Source organism: Hippocampus guttulatus, chromosome 21 (genome assembly GCF_054856545.1).
Source record: "Hippocampus guttulatus isolate MCC_2025c chromosome 21, RoL_Hgut_1.0, whole genome shotgun sequence".
Classification (NCBI taxonomy): Eukaryota; Metazoa; Chordata; class Actinopteri; order Syngnathiformes; family Syngnathidae; genus Hippocampus; species Hippocampus guttulatus.
In genome coordinates, this window is record NC_141281.1 from 11,479,116 (window position 1) to 11,494,993 (window position 15,878).

The window sequence follows — 15,878 nt, forward strand, 5'->3', positions numbered from 1 at the left end:
TACATTGGAGTTCACACCGGTAGACGAGAGGGTCGCCTCCCTCCACCTTCGGGTGGCGGGACGGGTCCTGACTGTTGTTTGTGCATATGCACCAAACAGCAGCTCAGCATACCCACCCTTTTTGGAGTCCTTGGAGGGTGTGCTGGAGAGTACTCCTGCTAGGGACTCCCTTGTTCTGCTGGGGGACTTCAATGCTCACGTGGGCAATGACAGTGAGACCTGTAGGGGCGTGATTGGGAGGAACGGCCCCCCGATCAGAACTCGAGTGGTGTTTTGTTATTGGACTTCTGTGCTCGTCACGGACTGTCCATAACGAACACCTTGTTCAAACATAAGGGTGTCCATATGTGCACTTGGCACTAGGACACCCTAGGCCGTAGTTCGATGATCGACTTTGTGGTTGTATCATCGGATTTGCGGCCGCATGTTTTGGACACTTGGGTGAAGAGAGGGGCGGAGCTGTCAACTGATCACCACCTGGTGGTGAGTAGGCTCCGATGGTGGGGGAAGATGCCGGTCCATCCTGGCAGACCCAAACGTATTGTGAGGGTTTGTTGGGAGCGTCTGGCGGAATCCCCTGTCAGAAGGAGTTTCAACTCCCACCTCCGACAGAGCTTTTCCCATGTTCCGGAGGAGGCGGGGGACATTGAGTCCGAGTGGACCATGTTCCGTGCCTCTATTGTTGAGGCAGCCAATCTGAGTTGTGGCCGTAAGGTGGTTGGTGCCTGTCGTGGCGGCAACCCCCGTACTCGCTGGTGGACACCAGCAGTAAGGGATGCCGTCAAGCTGAAGAAGGAGTCCTATCGAGCCTTTATGGCCTGTGGGACCCCAGAGGCAGCTGACGGGTATCGACTGGCCAAGCGGAACGCAGCTTCGGTGGTCGCCGAGGCAAAAACCCGAGCGTGGGAAGAGTTCGGTGAGGCCATGGAAGCCGACTTCCGGACGGCTTCGAGGAAATTCTGGTCCACCATCCGACGTCTCAGGAGGGGGAAGCAGTGCACCACTAACACTGTGTACAGTGGGGATGGGGCGCTGCTGACTTCGACTCGGGACGTTGTGAACCGGTGGGCAGAGTACTTCGAAGACCTCCTCAACTCCACCAACACGTCTTCCTTGGGGGAAGCAGAGTCTGGGGACCCTGAGGTGGGCTCTCCTATCTCTGTGGTTGAAGTCACAGATGTGGTTAAAAAGCTCCTCGGTGGCAAGGCCCCAGGGGTGGATGAGATCCGCCCGGAGTTCCTCAAGGCTCTGGATGTTGTGGGGCTGTCCTGGTTGACACGCCTCTGCAACATCGCGTGGTCAACGGGGAGAGTGCCTCTGTATTGGCAGACCGGGGTGGTAGTCCCTCTTTTTAAAAAGGGGGACCGGAGGGTGTGTTCCAACTACAGAGGGATCACACTCCTCAGCCTCCCTGGTAAGGTCTATTCAGGGGTGCTGGAGAGGAGGGTCCGTCAGGAAGTCGAGCCTCAGATTGAGGAGGAGCAGTGTGGTTTTCGTCCCGGCCGTGGAACAGTGGACCAGCTCTACACCCTTAGCAGGGTCCTCGAGGGTATGTGGGAATTCGCCCAACCAGTCTACATGTGTTTTGTGGACTTGGAGAAGGCGTTTGACCGTGTCCCTAGGGGAGTTCTGTGGGGGGGGGGGGGGGGGGGGGGGTTCGTGGGTATGGGGTACCGAACCCCCTGATACGGGCTGTCCGGTCACTATACCACCGATGTCAGAGTTTGGTTCGCATTGCCGGCAGTAAGTCGGAATCGTTTCCAGTGAGGGTAGGACTCCGCCAAGGCTGCCCTTTGTCGCCGATTCTGTTCATAACCTTTATGGACAGAATTTGTAGGCACAGCCGAAGTGTTGAGGGGGTCCGTTTTGGTGGCCTCAGTATTGCATCCCTGCTTTTTGCAGATGATGTGGTGCTGTTGGCTCCTTCAAACAGGGCTCTGCAACTCTCACTGGAGCGTTTCGCAGCCGAGTGTGAAGCGGTTGGGATGAAAATCATCACCTCCAAATCTGAAACCATGGTCCTCAGTTGGAAAAGGGTGGAGTGCCCCCTCCGGGTCGGGGGGGAGATCTTGCCCCAAGTGGAGGAGTTTAAGTATCTTGGGGTCTTGTTCACGAGTGAGGGCAGGAGGGAGCGAGAGATCGACAGGCGGATCGGTGCAGCGTCTGCTGTGATGCGGACGTTGTATCGGTCTGTCGTGGTGAAGAAGGAGCTGAGCCAAAGGGCGAAGCTCTCAATTTACCGGTCGATCTACGTTCCAACCCTCATCTATGGTCATGAGCTATGGGTCGTGACCGAAAGAACGAGATCCCGGATACAAGCGGCCGAAATGAGTTTTCTCCGCAGGGTGTCCGGGCTCTCCCTTAGAGATAAGGTGAGAAGCTCGGTCATCCGGGAGGGGCTCAGAGTCGAGCCGCTTCTCCTCCACATCGAGAGGAGCCAGATGAGGTGGCTTGGGCATCTGATTCGGATGCCTCCTGAACGCCTCCCTGGTGAGGTGTTCCGGGCATGTCCCACCGGGAGGAGACCCAGAGGAAAACCAAGGACACGCTGGAGAGACTATGTCACCCAGCTGGCCTGGGAACGCCTCGGGATCCCCCGGGGAGAGCTGGAAGAAGTAGCTAGGGAGAGGGAAGTCTGGGCTTCCCTGCTAAAGTGTTGCCCCCGGATAAGCGGTAGAAGATGGATGGATGGATGGATGGATGGATGAATAATGTTTTATTCAACTATTGCAATGATTGGTTTGGTCACAAGAAAATGCCTACCATATGTCGCAGATTTATTGCATCTAAAAATTTGAAATTTTGGTTCAGATTTCAGGAAGCATCATGGAATTTGTCATCTTTGATTAGCTTTCGCAGGCCACTTAAAATGATGTGGCGGGCCACATCCGGCCCCCGGGCCTTGAGTTTGACACCTGTGGTGTAAAGAAAGACTCTGGGTAAAAGTAGAAGTACTGCTTCAAGTCCTTCAGTACAAATACAGACTGCGTATAAATGTAGACCGCGACATAAGCTTCTTGAGCTAGCTGCTAAACGACAAGCTCCCAATTTGGACTCAGGAAGGAATTATTAAAAATATCATTGATCTCAAAGGTAAATTTTGTGGCTTGAATTTGGTTTGGTTGGTACAAGCTTGTGTACGGTGGCACAGCACACAAGCTTGCTATCCACAAACTTACCGAGCGAGCGGTCTTTGGTCTGGTTGGTGGATCTGACCACAGGAAGGCTGGCGCGGACCCGGCTGCCCCGGGTGAAGCCGATAGGCGCGTCCACCTCGGACATGTTTTCCACCGAGTCCAGGGAGGTGAGGGAGAGGTGGTCCACGTCCACGCCGGGTTGTGGGCTGGGGCAGTGCTTGGGGCTTCTGCTCTGGAAGCAACAAATTATGTAGCGTAAGGATCTGGATCCCAAGTGGATGTGGTTATTTAAAAATAATAATAATGATACAAATAATAATAACAACAAAATAAAATAAAGGAAGTCAAACTGAGACTCCACTTAATTTCAAGCAATTCGAGTCAAGTGGTGACGTGTGTTAGCAAGTCATAAAATCGAGTCAAACAGTCTTGTTCAGCCACAACATTGCGATGAGTACTTGCGTTTGTTAAGTGTCCTCACAAATGTTTTTTTAATGGTCTCAAACTGGCCTCCATACTTTCTAACGTTTTATCGGCGTCACAAACTTAAGAGCAACGTGAATCAGTTTGACAAGCTAGCGGTTAGCTAAACTGTGCAGTTAACGTACCTTAGCTGACTTTGTGGGTTTTAAAGTGACAGATGAAGTTCAACATCCTAGTTGTTGTGTCTCTTATCTTTGAACTGCCACTCACTCTCTTCATTTTTTTTGCAAGATTTAATCAAAAACATAACCTTTGAATCCAAACGTAGCAATTCCAAAGGTTGGCTGGTTGCCTCAAGCGATGTCAAGTCTGTGTGTGAGTGTCTGGAATGTGAGCCGCGGTCAACAGCAGCTACATAACACATTTCTGCAAGACTTGTCTAGTGATGTGGTGTAACTTTCGCAACCAGATTCTTCTTTGAGCTTGAGCCAAGCAAGTCCCACGTCATGTAATTGGCAACTTCAGCCTGACTCCAGCCAAGGCATGCGACTCGACTGTGCATTAAGTGGCTGCGTTTCTCACGCAGAAGCCCCCCCTCCCCCTCCCAACCTCATCCAAAAAAAGTTGCTACAAGTCATTACGGAGTTATGAGACGTGACCATCGTTTGTAATCAGATCAGGCCTCGGCTAAAGTGAGGCTTCAATCCAGCGATGTGCACGACAAGACTAAGGAGCTCGTTGAGCTTTTGTGACGCGTTTGTAAAATGATCTGCACCGCCTGGATTAGGTTGGGGGGGGGGGGGGTGCTGAGACCAAGCGGGGGGACGGGTCATAGAACAGTGGGCTCTTTCTGCAGTGACCTTCTTCTCTCGCCACTGCCAGGCCAAAGACTCGCAAAAACACGTCTGCATGCGCATGCTGCTTCTTTGTCACACATTAGCATTTTGTTATCAAAGTTGACAATGTTGACAGGACATTGAGAACCCTACCTTGTTGAATCTCTTAAAAAAATACAATAAAAAATAACAGTGACATACTGAATAAATAATCTTCCAGATGAGCCGCAACCCAGATTTAAACCCAATTGAAAGGTAACCTGAAGAAGACTGAGCACGAGTAGACAATGAAGAGTGTGGGGAAGAAAAAAAAATATATTTTATATATGTAAGTATTTAAATGCCTAATTTTCTCAAATAAGTCAAATATGATAAAGTATATCTTAATGTACTGTATATGTCTGTTAAATGTATTTATTTAGTGTATTTTTATTACAAAACACAAAAATTAATAGTAGGTTTTTCACACTTATGCATGCCACATTATCCTTTTTTGTAAATTACACATATCTGACCCTTTTGCAACTTGGTTTTATATTTATATATTCCGTTATTATTTTATATATATAGCAAAAGAGAGAGAGAGAGTAATTGTTTTTCTTCAAAACAAAAAAGAAACATCACAATAATTGTTCAACAGTGGCGTGTTCATTTTCAATTGCCACTTTACCTAACGATGCTTTTCAAGTCTTTTTTTAACCCTTTCTGGGATTGCGGTTACTACAGTGGACAGCTTGTCATGTTATCAAGTTACGGGGTGCAACTTTTTTTGAACGTGTTTTAAATCTTATGTGAATTAATCGTGTAATAGTGCATTGTTAGAACACAACAGCACTGTACGACAAGCTGCGGAGATGCGAGACGAGCGGACTGACTGTGCGACCGGGCGACTGGATGGTCATCAAGTAGCTCTGAATGTCAAGCTCGGAGTGCAGGGAGGAGAGCATGGCCTGCAGAGACTGATGGAAAGGAAAAGAGGAGGAGAGCAACAGAGGAAATAAAAATGCCAGCGGGAGGCCAGAGATTGGAAAACGAGACGGTCATCAAACCCAACAGAGGCGCCATGGCAACAACACGATGCAAACACAACACGGAGCGTCTACCGAAAAGTGCTTAACATCACACATCAGACCATTTTGTACACTTCGTCACTTTAAATCATCACTTTTGGCTCTATGTGATTAGTCACAGTGCGCCGGGGGTTTATTTGGCGCTTTAACGACGAGGCGGGGGGGGGGGGGGGGGATCGCTGAGTCATAACTCTTATTAAAATATGCTTAGCCACAAGGGATTTAAAAACATGAATAAAAATGTGTCTTTATGCCGTTCATGCATGAAGATAGGAAGAGGTGACCAGGAGTTGCCGGGTCACTCGAAACCACGCATGTGCTGACGCTTTGAAAGATTGATGTGTCTCCGAAGAAACTTTTCTGTGTCACCTTGTGGGAGCTGGAACTTTTTTCGGAACAGGAGAATTTTTTTTTCCAAGGACCTTCTCATCACCCTAACGGCAACTAAACATCACGACCATGCGATGGGGATTTTTTAGGGGGAGAATTTCAGCCTAAGTATGATGGACTTGTGAAATAAATTTTTTGCCATGGATGTCTACAGTGTATTCGTGAATCAAATCCCAAGGTGCGATATAAGCGGTTTCGCATGACAGGGTGTGAGGCAAAATTTAAATTTCGCGCCCCATAAATAATTGCATAGCAAAACTAAAAATCAACCGCCTCGACTGTCCCAAAAAGCTTTGTTTATCATAATGCCATTCTGTTTAGTCCGCAGCAGGTGGCAGCGGCGTTGCTCAGTTGAACACAGTTCTTGGTTTTCCGTTTTTTTTAAGTAGTTTGCTTGTGTTTATTATTACTTTCGGTTTTGGTATTTCACAATTGAGTCATTGTCTTTTGTTGACAAGCTATTTTCGAGCAATCGCTTTTGGTTTCTCTCGTTTTCTTTTGGTGTGCCTACCAGCGTCATTATTTGTACTTTGTCGGCTTCGCGCCATTGTTTTCTGTCAAATCAATATTTTTGTGTACCTTTATCTGAGTCTATGTCTTGGAGAGTCCGATTCTATTCCGGAACCTTCTGGAGCCGTAACATCGCTGGGTTGGAAGCACACACACAATAAAGTGCAGCAATGTCCCAGTCGGTGGCCGAGGCTCGACTGGTTTGCCGCAACTAGCTTGCTACAAGTAGCAACAAGCTTAAAATGGCTGCTGCTATGATGAAACGGTCGCTCTTCAGTCAGTCATCATCACCTCCAGCCGATCGAATAATCTTACGTTTCTGTCCTGGCAAATATAGTTCGCGCAAAAGGGGACGGCGAGGAAAGACAGTCAAGCCATGCAAACCGCTACGCTAACTTAAGACTGACACAGCTAGCATGTTTAACATTGAAATTAAGTGCCTAAGGTGACTTGGTCCATTTTTCTCAAATTCAATGATTGGCAAAACGATTATTTCATGCCTTGCAAGCGTTTATTGCAACTGTTGAAATTCTCCCAAAGAATAATACAAAAATCCCATTCATGCATCGCACCATCAAGTTACTGATGCATGTATCCATCCATCCGTGAACTGTTACTATTTGCCCAGCCATCTTCCATCTACAAACGCATCTAGCGTCCAGTGACCTTTGCATCCATCTACCACTGATCCATCTATCCATTCGTCATGCATGCATTCATGATCTGACCAACCATCCATACATCTAGGCCTTGCCAGTTATGTAGCAATGAAACAATGTAGCATCCCTGAAATAACGGAGTACAGTAGTACATGGTTGAAAAATTGCATCTCGATACGCAAGAGCAAGTCCGCAGTCAGTTTTGTGCAGCCTGTCAGCAGGTACATTACAGCATAATAACCACGCAGCAGGCTCCCGATGGCAGCCGCCATTACTCCCAGCAATTTTCTTTAAATCGAACCATCTTGGCCTGTCTCACCAGGCCGTCCGTCCACCAGACGGCTGACGGGTCGGAGGTATGAAAGCTTTTTTTTTTTCTTTTGGTGTCGCGATAATATGCTCGAAATGAGCCGATGCGCTGACCTGTGAGATTTGAATAGCATACAAATAAGGTGACGCAGGCAGCCGTACATGAGCACAGCGGCGGAAATGTTTCCAGGATGTCCTGGGTAAGGGTCACATTTTATGAAACAATGGCTGCTGTTCGCTCATGCGTGTCTCTTTGTGAGCCTCCTCACTCCAAAACGCATACACGATGCATTGCAAAAGTCTCTTTTATCTAGTTTCTCTTCCGGCGCGCTTAATTTCTTTTCCTTCCACCTTACAAAGTGCCCGACGTCAATATAATTGATGCATGTTATTTCAAAGCGATGCAAGATACATCACTTTAATGACCGTAAATAAGCACGACAGTCTGGGAAAAGGTTTCCGTGTCCCGCAAACTCCCAAGTAATTAATGCCCGCCAAAATGTTTTGAACTGCCTATATTAATAGTTCCAACTGTAAATATACCACAAACCATTTAATAGTATCATTTTAACCTAATCTTACAACACTAGGAGAGATTGTCAGAACAGTCAGGATACTTCCTTGACATGAGTTACTACGTTCCGATTAGCGATTAGCCAGGGCTGTCATGTGTGCGTGATGGTCGTGGACCCAAAAAAAAAAAAAAACAGGGGAAGCAAGAGAACCAGGGAGTACTGAACAAAAATGTTTTAACAAAAAAAAAGAAAGAAAAAAAACACTTGCAGGGGTACAATGGGAAAACTAAATCAAAAACACAAAGTCCTGAAAACCACAAGAAAACAAAAAGCGATGACAGAAACACAGAACAACGTGACAGCAACACAAACACAGTGCGCCCCATAATCCGATGTGCCTTATGCGTGGAGTTACAATCTGAACCCACGAGGTTTGTGTGCCTTCTTGTTGCATCAATTGTCTTCATAATGTTTGTCTTCCATTTATTGTTTTGTCATGCCATCTGTATTTATGTTTCATGTCCGTCTTTGTGACCAGTTCTCATAGCTTTGTGACAGCTGCGGCGGTTGTGATAGCTCTATATAAATAAAGCTGTATTGTATTGTATTGTATTCCCTTTAGCGTAGCACCATCTAGTGAATGCATAGCGCAACTGCAACCACGACTGTAGCTTCTATTGTATGCGCCTTACAATGCAGTGCGCCCTATATATGAAAACTGTTTTAAAATAGACCATTCAATGAAGGTGCGCCTTATAGTGTAGAAAATACGGTATGTGACAAGCCAACTGCTAACTGGCAAGGGCTGACTGTAGTTGAGGGACCCCCATGTTACTTCCTGAGCTGCCCCCCCCCCCAAAAAAAAACCTGACTTGCAAACTGAACAAAAGGATCTTTTCATGCCTTCATATTCTCCATGTGTCAGATGCACATTCCTCATGGCACATGCGAAAAACATAACATATGGTTTGCACCAGAGCAGAAGAAATCACCCGTGTGGAATTTCACCGCAGGTGCGAATGAGTCGCAGCAGGGTTTTTTTTTTAACTGACTTGATCAAGGATTTCCACATCTGAAGCGCTTATCTGTTACAGCAGAATCTGTCCATGAGCGAGAGGCATGGGAAGATGAACAAGTTGGTCTGAGTTAGACAGATGACCTCCAGCGGGAAAGACTTCAAGAGAGTTGTTGAACTGAATTAGCTTTTTCATTTCCACCCAAAAAGTTTGGCAAGACTGTACCTATCGAGGTCATAAGATTGGCAGCTGGGTGGACAAGAAGAGATGGTAAACAGAACAAGTAGGTGAGAAGGTCAATGTAGATAGATGGGTCGGTAAATGAGAAAGAATAGGCTGGTGAGATGCTAGTAGCATAGATAAGCTAGTTGGCAAAACTGTATCCAGATTTTTAGAAAGTTGGACGATAGGTATGGTCAAGGTACCGAATTCTGCAGTTCCTACCAGCCTAATTTCCCGCTGATCCAAATGAGGACAGGTCAGTTTTGGCAGAGGTCCAAGTATCATTCGATTTAAGAGATGCATTGACATTTTTGGTCTAAACACCTACAAAGTTTCTACCACTCAAGCAGACTGGGCTTGAATTCCTGCCTGCTGCTCAGACCTTTTTGTCTTCCTTAATGACATTACGGCCAAATCCCCTCGTCATCCATTCCCTTTGTGGCTTCCTCTTCTGATGCATTCCTCTTCTAATCCTGCAGTTCAAACTCCCCTGATGGACTTTCTGACTTGCGCTGACTCGTTAATTTGCGTCTTCAGTGGGAATTACTCTCAAATCTCCAGTGTCACGGCTGAACGCGACTTCTGGATGGTCCTTTTCTGTGTGTGTGAGTGTGAGTGTGTGTGTGTGTGTGTGTGTGTGTGTGTGTGTGTGTGTGTGTGTGTGTGTGTGTGTGTGTGTGTGTGTGTGTGTGTGTGTGTGTGTGCGCCGGCCATTCAAGATCTGAACAATAACGACAGAGACAATAGAGTGCCTGTCGACCTCGATGACATTTCCGACGTCTGAGGGGACGGAGTCCAATCGATTTCACGCTCTCAAGCGTACACAAATTAGTGGCGGTTATCCCGGGCAGACATCAACCACTTTGCCGAACGAGCGACAAGGAGGTCAACTTTGCATAACCATCAGATATGCCTGCCACTGGGAACAGCAAGCACTCACTACCTCTGCTATTTAAATTTTTAGAGGGTTGGTATTCTATACAAATACGCTCATGGAAGGTAATTCAAAGGAAAAATTAAAAATGAATGACTGTTGCCATCTTGCACACTGACATGACAAAACAAGATAGCAACCCGAGTTACATCTCAAACTGGAAACTGAAAATTGGTCACAAGCTAACATGCACAAAGGGAATAACCCAAGTACAAAAGGGGCCTAAGACAGATCCAAGGAGTTCACATTTTGCCAAATGACAAAACACTAAAATGGTAGCATGGTAGCAATTGGCATGCTAACATACAACACCCTAGCAACCCCGAGCACAGAAAGCGCTAAAACATATGCCAAAGACTTTAACCCTTTCAGGGAGAGCGGTTACTACAGTGGACGGCTTATCATGTTATCAGGTTACAGGTTATCATTATTGATTTTTTTCATATGATTTAATTTTTTTTTCCAAATGACAAATGGCGTAAATGTTAACTGGTATCCTAACATCGAGTAGGGTGAGTTTAGAGCAATAAATAAAATATGCATATTCTACTCAAGACAAGATAAACGCAAAAATAAAAATATAAAAAAATAACAAAAAAATGAAACTATGCAGCATTGAGCAGACTAGAAATCTGTGGACCTCTAGCCACCAGTTCCTCGCTTCCACGTGTGAACGGAAAGCCCCTGGTCCAGAGGAAACCGGGTCTTCCTCTGGGTGTTGTTTTAGCGCTTGTAGCACTCTCTCTACAACTGTTCCTGCCTCTTTCCTTTCTGGTTTACCTCAGCACCCCCCCCCCCCTTGCTCCCCTCGTGCATTTTCAAAAAGCCTTTCAACACTCATACCCGTGTTCGGCTCGGGCACTGATCTCGGGTGTCCGAAGATAAAGAGATACCACTCGTATCCCATGGAGATAAGACCGTAGTCAAAGCAAGAAACTCAGCAGGTGATCGCCATAACACATACATACAGACGCAGGCTTTCGCATACGCACAAAAACTTTACTGCAAACGTATTTATTCTGGTGAAAATGTACATTTTTGGAAAGAGTTGCAGGCATGAAATCACTCCCATATTGTTTTTTTTTTTCCAGTCTCCCAAATACGTTTCAGTTAGCAACAGGTCGAGCCTCGCGCGCAGCAAAGATTTGCAGACCATTGGCTTTGTTATGAACTCCCTCTCTCGCTACCATCCACCAAGGACGTAAACGCAAACTATTTGCTGACGGGGTGACGACGCTCCGATCTGTCCGAACTTGCCCTTTGATAATATTGCTTTCGTCCAGAATAACACGCAGCACGCTAATAGTGCAAAGCTGTGGAATACAAAGAGGAGCACACCCAACCATTCACTCAGACTGGGCGAAGCTCATATTTCACACCGTTTTATTGATGTGAAAAGGTCTACTCAGGTGAAAAGGGGATGGTCTTCTTTCAGAGAGGATAAACAAGGGTTGATTTTATATCATGAGAAGGGAAGTAAAATATTCGCAAATCATCTTGTTTAAAAATGCAACGTGTTCAGTGTCAAGGCTCCGTTCTGTTCCCTGAAATTATCAAAGTAACAAGCGACGAAAGATAACAAACTGTACCATCGGATTTGTTTGTGCAGTTCCCCTTCCATATCATCGAGGGGAATCTTCTACTCCATTTATTCTCACTCGCAAAATGCTAGCCACAGAAAGATTACACTCTGTGCCATATCGGCAGGCGCTTGTTGAAACTCAACAAAGCTAACAGAGGAACAGTTGGTATGCTAATAGGTAGCAGGATAAAAAGCTGAGTTTAGAACTAATTTATTCACATCTATAGTCAAATACAAATACAAATCCCAATTTATTAACTCTTTCAGGGACAGCGGTTACTACAGTGGACAGCTTTTCAAGTTATCAGGTTAACAGGGTGCATGAAGGGGTTAAATGCTAACATAGCTAATTCACGACTTCGGCGGATTCCAGGTGTCCTGCAATTTCTATGCGATAGAATCTAATTTCAAACGATTCCAACCGACTCAATGCCAATTTTGTGTGATCCAGACAGCCCCCGACATCCTCTGTCTCCGCTCTGCCTTTTGAAGTAAGCGAATACTTTCGGCTCAAGGTGGAGTCCAGATGTCGGGGCGGCAGGCAAAGACTTGAGAATTGAAGATACAGAGCCGCAAAAAAAAAAGAAAAAAACATTTTGGTTTATGTTTTAATGCCACTGCTAATATATACGTGAGGGTCATTAACGGCCGTGTTGTCAAAATTTACAGGTGTAGTTTTACAGTGTCCTCAGGCTCAAAACTTTCCCCAAGTCATGTACAGATGACACCTCAGGGCATGGTGAATGTCATGTTTTATGGATTCATAATGGAGTCATATTGACTTACGAGTGGGAACAAACAAGAGTAGTTTGTGGCACGAAACCGCCACGGGCTCATTTCACCGTGTACCGTACTCACAAACACATTTTCAGAAATGGGCAACACACAAAAGAGTTACTTGGTTGTGTGATTTCACACTCTGTGAGTGGGTAACCTCCAGGGGACCTCTCTCTTTCTTTTGATACAAGCAAGCACAATGTCAATTTTCCATCGTTGTAGCAGAGCACACTTCGTATCCGCACAATGGACAGCAAATAATCTTTTCGACCAAAAGCATTTTTCTTTGTGTGGACTCGAAGACCCTCTTTAATGCTCATCATCGTCAAGGTCAGAGACAGATACCGCAGTCCGCTCCCTGGGGATGAGCTCCGACTCCCCGCAGGAAAAAAATCATTTATTGTCCTCCTTTTTTTGCCAGCACAGGAATGATTGTCATTGCGGTCCCGAGCAAAGCGTCTGTTTCCAATCATCGCAGCTCCGCTGCCAAAAGCTGGAGTAGAAGCCGTCTTAATGACTTGGAACACCGCAAACAAGCGGCGCAAGAAGTTGACGGCGTGCCTGCCATGACCCCTTGGGTTAGGGGGGCGGGGTGTAGGTGGAGTTCCAGGGTGCAGCACTGCGGAGGGCAAGCGGCGCGTGCAGTGGCGCCGATGGCCCCCCCATCTAATCCGGCTCGTCTCTGGGGTTAAGCCCCTCCTGACAGAAGGTCCGATGATTGGCCTCTATCTGATCGCCAATGATAACGAGTCAAGCCAGACGGCTTTACAGTTTTTTTTGTTTTTTTTAAACATGACACAATACAAGTGTCTTAATCAGAGAAGCTAATCAGGTCTGAGCTCCTTCCAGTGTGCACTTTTTTTTTTGTCGTAGAACGCAGCCTTCATAGCTCAAGTTTAGTCTTGCAACACAAGTCAGGATTAGCTCTTCTTGTGTCTCAGAAAATTTGTCAAATTGATATTTTCTTCGAAAAAAAATAATAAAGTCAAGCCAGTTGAATCCTCATGATCATCCGGACGTCGAGGCTCGCTGGCGAGTGCCTGGTGCCAGGGCCTATGCCAATGGGGCCCAGCCGGGCTCGACCCAAAGAGGCAACGTAGGACCCCTATGGGAGGGCCCAAAGAGGTCGGATGCAAAGTGAGCTGGGCGGCGGCAAAGGTGGGAACCTTAGTGGTCCGATCCTTGGCTACAGAAGCTAGCTCTAGGGCTCTAGGGACGTGTAATGTCACCTCCCTTGCAGGGAAGGAGCCCGAGCTGGTGTGCGAGGCAGAGAAGTCCCAACTGGATATCGTTGGACTTGCCTCCAAACACAGCCTGGGCTCTGGTACCCTTTCTGCTTTTTGCAGATGATGAGGGGGTTGTTGGCTTCTTCAAAACAGGATCTCCAACTCTCACTGGAGCAGTTCACAGGCAAGTGTGAAGCAGTTGGGATGAAAATTTGTGCCCTCTTTGGGTCGGGGATGAGATCTTGCCCCTCGTGGAGGTCTTGTTCACGAGTGAGGGCAGGAGGGAGCGGGAGATCGACAGATGGATCGGTGCAGCGTCTGCTGTGATGCCGACTTTGCATCGGTCTGTCGCGTTGAAGAAGAAGCTGAGCCAAAGGGCGAAGCTCTCAATTTACCGGTCGATCTACGTTCCTACCCTCAACTATAGTCACGAGTTATGGGTCATGACTGAAAGAACGAGATACAAGTGGCCAAAATGAGTTTCCTCCGCTCCCTGAGAGTTAAGGTGAGAAGCTCGGTCATCCGGGAGGAGCTCAGAGTCTAGCTGATTCTCCTCCACATCGAGAGGAGCCAGATGAGGTGGCTCGGGCATCTGATTAGGATGCCTCCTGGACGCCTCCCTGGTGAGGTGTTGCGGGCATGTCCCATTGGCAGGAAGCCCCTGGAACGACCCAGGACACGCCAGAGAGACTATGTCTCCCAGCTGGCCTGGGGAACGCCTCGGGAGCCCCCAGGAAGACCTGGAAGAAGCGGCTGGGGAGAGGGAAGTCTGGGCTTCCCTGCTCAAGTTGTTGACCCGACCTCAGATAAGCGGTCGAAAATAGATGGATCGATAGATGATCATTTCTCAAGCGCTATCTAACAGCACATAAGAGGGCGAAAAAACTTGGAACCAGCCCATACTCACCACCAAACCGTCTGCTTAATTTACCTCCAATGTCAGCTGTGTAAAAAAAAAATGAGGGGGGTTCTCACAACACATCAAAATTGAAGAGAGATCTCCAAACTTGACAATAAATTGACTTAAGAGGTTTCACTGTGGACACAAAAACCAGTTCTACCTAAGTGCCGTTCGTAGCAAATGCATCAATATTTGATCACAAAAAGGAACTATGACCATAGGGTAAAATTTATCAAAACATTGGCTGTTTCACAGCGCGGAGGCATGCCGAGTTCCCACCTGGAACAACTGGTTGCCTCGCTCTCTATCCACATTTGTGCTGTGTAAACAAATACAGTGCAGCTCACCCTCTGGCAACATGGCATCATGGCAACACAGTTTGGGCAGTATGATGAACTTCTTAATTCATTTCAAATGACACCATGCAAACTTCCACCAGCATTTCAAATTAACCCTTTCAGGGACAGCGGTTACTACAGTGGACAGCTGATCATGTTATCAGGTTACAGGGTGCATGAAAGGGTAAAACAACTTTTTCCCGGGTTTTTCAGATTGCGACAGTAACCAAAATGCCTTGTTTTTACAGAAGACGCCCGAATAGAATAGTGGTTCCCAACTGCTGGGCCGTGACCCACTTCAGCTAGTCAAAAAGTTGCTATTCTTTTTTTTTTTCAGTACGGTACAGAGGTTGAGCTACCAAATTTTCACACGGAATATATTAGGAAAGGGACGAGAAATGCGACATCCTTGTGCTCTAGCGAGTAGTTTACTCTGTAAACAAACACAGTGCTACTCTGCCTCTGGCTGGTGCGTCATGGCGTCATCAAACTCATTTTAAAGTGCCTTTGAAAAATATTCAATAAACAAGCTCCGAACCACAAACATCGCGATTATCCTGATCCAAGACTCCCCGCCCCGCGGGAGAAAAACAGATCATTGCGTCCTGCCCAGAAGGTTGCACTTGAACGCAGCGCAATGACAGCTCAGACAGCCTCACCTGCCACTCTGCACAAATAAACAAATGGCTTCCTGACCCTCTCTGACGGACCAATAGATGATCATGTCCTGGGGGTCTGAGACTCGTCCGCAGCCGGACTAAAATGGCCGCTCAACTGTGTCAGACAAAACTATTCACCTCGGAATTCACGGCCCATCACACACAGGCGGAAGGAAGGAACTGTGTGTGTGTGTGTGTGTGTGTGTGTGAGCGCTCAGGCGGTTGTGTTGCTGTTAGCTGGTGGCGGTCTTGCCAGTGGGATGTTATCTCATCTCCACTGATGCGTGTCTTTCATGGCCTGGAAATGAAACCATTGGCTTTTGTGTCGAAGACAAACACATCAACGACTTAAATAAAACACTCTCAAGGTGAGA

The 15,878-nt window shown here is 46.9% G+C and overlaps 1 protein-coding gene across 9 annotated transcripts in view; it reads right to left on the bottom strand.

The window, feature by feature from the left end:
* kiaa1217 (KIAA1217 ortholog) overlaps positions 1-15,878 on the bottom strand; it is a 91,920-nt gene that overhangs the window by 24,320 nt on the left and 51,722 nt on the right. For 7 of the 9 annotated variants that reach the window (XM_086102332.1, XM_086102333.1, XM_086102329.1 and 4 more), the window contains exons 3-4: positions 5,272-5,355; positions 3,180-3,369 (exon numbers count right to left, since the gene is read on the bottom strand). In XM_086102332.1, coding sequence (XP_085958458.1) covers positions 3,180-3,369; positions 5,272-5,355 — 274 coding nt within the window. The remainder of the gene's footprint in view (positions 1-3,179; positions 3,370-5,271; positions 5,356-15,878) is intronic. The other 2 variants (XM_086102328.1, XM_086102334.1) reach the window with 1 other exon arrangement.